General features: G+C 35.0%; 1 protein-coding gene across 1 annotated transcript; it reads left to right on the forward strand.

Annotated features, from left to right (window-relative positions):
* The first annotated feature begins 1,332 nt into the window (after positions 1 to 1,332).
* LOC139494085 (tigger transposable element-derived protein 6-like) lies at positions 1,333 to 3,043 on the forward strand. The gene has a single exon (XM_071282258.1). It carries the CDS (start codon positions 1,333 to 1,335, stop codon positions 2,716 to 2,718), a length of 1,386 nt encoding a protein of 461 aa, XP_071138359.1. The 3' UTR covers positions 2,719 to 3,043.
* Positions 3,044 to 7,461: the final 4,418 nt, after the last annotated feature.

Below are 7,461 nucleotides of genomic sequence, written 5' to 3' on the forward strand. Positions count from 1 at the left end.
TGTAGAGTGTCACTGAAGTGGAAATTGTATACGCAAGGATTTGTAATGCTGGGGAAATTAAGGTTATTTGCTTATATAAAAGATGAAGAGCTATAATACAAAAGGTCCAAAAAGTATAGCTAAATCCGTGAAAGGAACCAGATCTTTGATTAGGGAGATACATTCCTTAATTTATAATAATTTCAAACATTTAGTAGCAGCAAATTGTAATGACACAAAAACATCCGTATTTTCATGCCAGTACCGAAGTACTGGCTACTGGGCTGGTGATACCTTCTGGGACTAACAGTCCACCAGCAGAGGCATCGACCCAGTAGTAGTAATAACATTAACGGTACCAATTTTCCTGCACCAGATGCGCATTCCGACAATACATGTCAGTGAAAGTGATGTACCGATGAATCTCTTTGTTTCTCGGCCGCCATGGCATTTTGATGTCAGAAGTGAGATTTAAATGGTTGTTATTCATTGATTGATTGTTGGTTGCTTAACGTCCAGTGGCAAGTATTTCATGCATATTCAGGACGAGAACAAGTTCACAATAAATACAATAGGTAGGTTGATACAATAGAGGCCATCTGGGATGATGGTCGGGGAAATTTGGATTGCCACTAGAAAATGAGGGTATCTTGGATAGGGACAGAAATTTTGCCTTGCAACAGGCCACCTACGGACCCCTCAAAGAGTTGTTGCAAGGGTTCTTAACGTGCAAAGGGCGTGGCACTCTCTTTACACGAGGCATCGGATTTAACGTCCCCCTTCTGACCGGACGTGACTGCGAACTTGATACATTCCGCACAGCCAAACGGACGCCCCACTTCGGCAAGCGTTTTAATGCCAGTCGGGAGAAGACCAAGTGACCATATTTCTATACCCCAGTCACCCTTGGAGTGGTTGTTATTCAATAACAAGGTAAACTTTAAACAAATAATAAACATAGTTAAGAAAAAAAAACACTTCTCTTTTATGCCAACTTGTGTTCTTGTACATGTATACATTAAAATTTTAGTACATATCAAACCGAACAATTTCTAAAGTCCCGTAACATTTCTCTATTAATTACCGTTAATTTAACCTGATAAAACCGAATCCTGCTAACACCGAATTTCGAACGACATTTAAAGCCCCGTTAGTCAATGTGTATCAAAAATTTACCTGTCAAAATCGATCGATAGCAATCAAAACAATGTAAGTATTTACAACGATATGCATGCGTGATTTAACAATCATAGGCTAGCAGAGGATCCCTTGAGGGTACTTAAATTTTAATTTAATGGTGAGTTGTTTTTATAAACTAATTAGCTTGTACATGTTCACGAATGCAGTGTTAAAATGGAAACTCCTAAGAAGAAACGTAAATTCGACCAAAATGATAAACCTTCTCCATCGCCTAAAAGGGCAAGAAAGGAACTTTCTATTGAAAACAAAATGGATTTAATTAAAGATTCGGAGGCAGTTCCAAAAATTTCACAAAAGGATCTAAGTTTAAAGTATGGGATCGGGAAAGCTACTGTTTGTGACATTCTTAAACGTAAAGATACATATCGTACTCAATACGAAGAAAACATAGGAAATAAGCGGAAACGTCATGCCAGTTCAAGTAAATTTTTCGATTTGAATGAACTTCTATTTCGTTGGTTTAAAGGTGCTCGTGAAAAGAACATTCCTTTGAGTGGACCTATCTTACAGGAAAAAGCTTTGGAGTTCGCAAAGGAGCTAAATTTGCCCGAGTTTAAAGCCTCAAATGGATGGCTAGAAAGCTGGCGTTTAAGATACGGTATTGGATTTTTCAAAGTTTGCGGGGAAAGTGCTGATGTGAATCTAAACGTTGTTGCAGAATTTAAAAGTAAATTACCCGAAATTGTTAAAGATTATGACCCAAGGGATACGTTCAATGCCGATGAAACAGGCCTTTTCTTTCGTGCCCTTCCTGACAAGACATTAGCGGAGCGTGGGAAAGAATGTAAAGGGGGTAAAATGTCAAAACAAAGGCTTACTGTTGTGCTGTGTTGTAGTGTCAGAGGTGAGAAACTAAAACCTTTAGTCATTGGTAACGCTAATAAACCTAGATGTTTTCGCAATTTGGATGTTAAATCGCTTCCTGTGACTTGGAAGGCTAACAAAAAGTCCTGGATGAATAGCACATTTTTCACTGAATGGGTAAAGGACATTAATCGGGACATGCGGAAAAAATCTAGGAAAATCGTAATTTTCCTTGACAATGCAACTTCTCACTCGCACAATCTAAAGCTTAGTAATGTTGAATTGAAGTTTTTCCCAGCAAATACGACTTCTAAACTACAGCCACTTGATTTGGGTATTATTCGTGCCTTTAAAGCGAGATATAGAAAGCACATGATTAAACATTTACTGCCACAAATTGACAACTGCAATACAGTTACTGAACTTTGCAAAGAAATAAACGTTTTAAAAGCCATTCACTGGATTAAGAAGTCGTGGAACGAAACTAAATCCACAACAATTAAATCATGTTTTCGTGATGCGGGATTCCCCTTAGAGGCCCCAACAAATGTAGATGAGCCTGAAGACCCGGATGACGCCATACCGTTAGCCGATTTAGTGGAACAATTAAGGTCAAGGGATCCGAGTGTACAAATTAAAGAAGCTGACGATGTTGATGACAATTTGGCCACCGAATCAGCATTTGACAGTGAGTGGGAAACGGACTTAATCAGGGAATTTACTGGAGATACTTGAATCGAATCCGACGAAGATATTGACACAGACATTCCAACAGAGGTTCAACCCGGTTCCGATATGAACCATACTGACATTTTGGATTTACTGACAAAATTACGCAATTTTTCTATTTCTAAGGATAGCCGTTACCTAGATCAAACGGAACAAATGATTTCAATGACCGAGGACTTGATTGTAAAAAGCAAACTAGCTACACGTCAGACAACATTGGATAATTATTTCTCTGTACAATGAGATCGATTAACAGTTTGAACTTGCACTTTATTGTTCATTAAAAATTGTAATTGTTTTTTCTGCATCTATAAAATAACTTTTTGATATATTTTATTTTTATTTTATTTTATATTGAAACCAACACGACAATACTTGTCATCTGTTGTATTACTTGGTGTCCGTCGTCTGGTGTATTATTTGGTGTCCGTCGTCAGTGTCTAAATTATTTTGCTGTCCACTTTCGTTTACCTCCACAATCCGAACACCTGTGAAAACCGAACAAAACACAAAGTCCCATGGGTGTTCGGTTTGGACAGGTTTCACTGTATATATTTATTGAATGTGAGAAAGTGTATTTTTCCAGTAAAGCTTTATTCATGTTGACTCATGTAGCTACATTAATGTAAAGGAATCAACAACATTAGCAGAATGGTTGAAAGCAACAATGTAATCAAGGACGAATTCTTTCATCTTAAAGGATCATCAAAAGGTGTGCAGAAATTGTTGATTTATGTGTTGTAAATTGTGAGTTTAGATGTTTGTTTTATCTCAACTTTATCTTATGTTTCATTCTTGAAATGTATCAAATATAAGTTTTCAAATGTATAGGTATCATCTACCTTGACAGATGATTCCACTTGTTAAAGCACAATAAAGGTAATATATATTATGACATTAGTATCATCTACCTGAACAGATGATACTACTTTATAAAGCACAATAAAGTTAATAGATTTTATGACATAAAGTACTGGACTTGTTCTCGTCCTGAATATGCATGAAATATTTGCCACTGGACGTTAAGCAACCAACAATCAATCAATCCTTGTCATGCATTTTAAAATATATTGCTTAAAATATAATGGATCTTTTGCATGTGTGCACCATTCTGCATTTTCACACAAGGTGTGGTATCCAAAGATGTGTAAACCCGTTCTCTTCAAATCTAGCTGAATGTTCCACAGATCCATACCTTTCTTTGAAAGCATACATGAAGCATCTCAATATTTAGGGAATGAAATCAGGTGTTTCAACTATTTAAACATCTATTACAGTTCATACAACTTTTTTGAGAATCCTTTATAAACCTGAATATTGTCGTCCTTTTTTCCAGGTCATTTAAATGTACTTTCAGTCTAGATTGATGGTTTCTTAACGTCCAGTGGCTTATATTTCATGCATGTTCAGGACGGGAACAAGTTAACAATAAATACATTATTATGACAAGACCTACCTCTTCTTTTTTTCTGAATTTCTGATCCAGTCTCCCTACCTACTGGACCTCTTGTGAAATATCTGTCATTTGTATACTTGTCTTTTCATTTGCGCGGCATATGTCTGTCTACACAACGATTTAAAGTTAGTTTCGCATCCTGTAATAACTTCTTTCTCGTTGAATTTTCGCGTAGACCAATGTTTCGTATTAAGCTTTCCTCTATAGTGTATTAATTACAAGTGTTGACTAATGTACGTAAACCAGCAACATATGTTTCAATGTTTTCACCTTGGTTTTTGTTGTAACAATATCTCTCATTAGTTTTGTTCGTTTTACCAATGCAAAAGTTCTCAAAGGAGAGACAAAAGATACCAGAGGGACAGTTAAACTCACAAATCAAAAACAAAATGACAACGCCTGACCAAATATGAAAAAAGACAGACAAACAATAGAACACATGACACAACATAGAAAACCAAAGAATAAACAACACGAACCCCATAAAAAACTAGGGGTATAATTAGTTTCACCTGCATAAGCAATCATGAATCCTTCAAAGATTTCTAGCGGACAATAAAGGTAATATATATTATGACATAGGTATCATCTACCTGAACAGATGATACTACTTTATAAAGCAAAATAAAGTTAATTTATATATAATGACATGGGTATCATCTACCTGAACAGATGATACTACTTTATAAAGCAAAATAAAGTTAATTTATATATAATGACATAGGTATCATCTACCTGAACAGATGATACTACTTTATAAAACAAAATAAAGTTAATTTATATATAATGACATGGGTATTATCTACCTGAACAGATGATACTACTTTATAAAGCAAAATAAAGTTAATTTATATATAATGACATGGGTATCATCTACCTGAACAGATGATACTTCATATAAAACAAAATAAAGTTAATTTATATATAATGACATGGGTATCATCTACCTGAACAGATGATACTACTTTATAAAACAAAATAAAGTTAATTTATATATAATGACATGGGTATCATCTACCTGAACAGATGATACTACTTTATAAAGCAAAATAAAGTTAATTTATATATAATGACATGGGTATCATCTACCTGAACAGATGATACTACTTTATAAAGCAAAATAAACTTTAATTTATCATATTCTCAGTACTAATCTTTCAAGTCTTATCTCCAATATACCCTCATTTTCCAGTGGCAGTCCAAATTTTCCCGACCATCATCCCAGATGGCCTCTATTGTATCAACCTACCTATTGTATTTATTGTGAACTTGTTCTCGTCCTGAATATGCATGAAATATTTGCCACTGGACGTTAAGCAACCAACAATCAAGTCTTATCAATGTAACAGTACCAGCAAACGCCCCGGGTGATCATTATCCTTTCAAATTTGCATTTATGGATTTGAGGTTTTGTTATCAGACTTTGTGGAAAGTATGAAAAAATTGCATGGTGGATAGCCTCTTAGATTTGGATTCTCATATACGAAAGAGTATTATCACAATCTTGGTACAAGGATGGTACAGCGTTATGAGTGTGTCAGTTTCTTTTCAAAAGACAAAGCAAGACCTTTGGTGAGTATTATGAACCATTAAATGTCAAGAATAGCCAATTTTTATATTTGTGGTTGCTTGTAATTATAAGAATAAGATGTGGTATGATTGCCTAAATCATTTAAAAAAAGGATCTTACTCTTTACACATTATGCCACAGTTTGATGTGGCGAAATAAAACATTTCATGTTACAAGAATGGTTGAACTTCACAACCTTTCTTGTAACTGTATGGTATGCAGTATAATTGTAAGTAGCAAGAATGTTCAGTAAAGTAAGATCTACAAACATATCACCATCACCAAAACACAATTTTGTCATGAATCCTTGTGTCTTTTGTTTGATATGCACATATATCAATATAAGCGACACAGGCTCTTTAGAGCCTCTAGTTATTGATTTCTTAGAGTCAGAGGAAAGCTTCAGGATCTAAAACAATATTCAAAACAATAATGGTTGGGCTGCAGCACTATATGTTCTCCATAAAGAAGTATGTGCTGCTAAAAAGCACAACAAAACACGAAAGTACTTGTCCAAGGACTGTACACATGAATAAATGAATTACAATCCAGTGCAAGTATTGGCAGAAATTAAACAAATATTCTTCCCGAATGGGAAGAACTACAAAGGGAAATTGAATAACATGGACATATACCTAGAAAACTTCAAGTGAGAGGTTGAGCACTTTGACCAACTTCAGCATTACGAAAAAGACAACCCACATCTTTATGTCTTTACAAAGCAAAAGGTTATATATAAAAGGAGCGTTGTCAGCAGGGAGGCGTCCTTCAGCTGGCCCCTTAACAAATATATGTACTTGTTTAGTCATAATGATAACTGTTTAGGACTTAAAAAAAGACACAGTGCTGCAACGATTACGCAAAAGGTAGCTATGGTACCGAGTGGGCATACCTGAGATTGAATGAACAACAGTGTAAACTCAATTAATGAATGTGTTAAATTCACGTTTGTGGCTGGTGTGGACTTTATATGTACTCGTAATTTTAATAAGGATACTCTGGAACAAAACTTTGGACATTAAAGACATAAATTAGGAACTAAAAATAATCTAAAAATAATCTGACAATGTATGAAGATAGATATATGATAGCATACGAATCCGTGCCGGTGGTGCCTAGGCTCTCCACTGAATAAGAGAGACTATGTGTAAACAGGGAAAACACACCAATAAGAAGATAGACCGTGCAAAAGTATTTTGACTCCCTTAATTGTAATGAAAATGATAAAAGCAACTAGTATACCTTGTCATATATAATGAATGCACTTGTACTTGTACTTATTGCACAGTTTACCAGATATTTTTGAGGACCACAGATGTCTAATTTTATAGTTAGGAGAGTTTAGAAAAGGTTTTCCAGATACAATATAACACCATATATGCATTGTTTATAGTTGCATGTAACGCTCAGATCAAAATAGATAGAAAACCCGAACAAAATTCAGATTGAAGAGCATTGATGACCCGAATTTCCAAAAATAGTTGTGTCAATCTATACCTTCTCCTCGTCATTTTTTCTATTCTTTAAGTTTTCCAATTTGCATATTGATAAAGATAAAAGATAAAGATTTGAAGTTGCCACTGCCTGACTTTCATATACCTTCCTTTTAGAAATTTTAAGCCATTTTCGGAGAAAACACCTCAAAATCAGGACAATCATTTATTTTCTACAGGCAGATAGGAAGTAAGCTCAGCAATTGTTGCAGTTGTCTTTTACAACTTGA

Source organism: Mytilus edulis, chromosome 11, assembly GCF_963676685.1.
Source record: "Mytilus edulis chromosome 11, xbMytEdul2.2, whole genome shotgun sequence".
NCBI classification, from domain to species: Eukaryota; Metazoa; Mollusca; class Bivalvia; order Mytilida; family Mytilidae; genus Mytilus; species Mytilus edulis.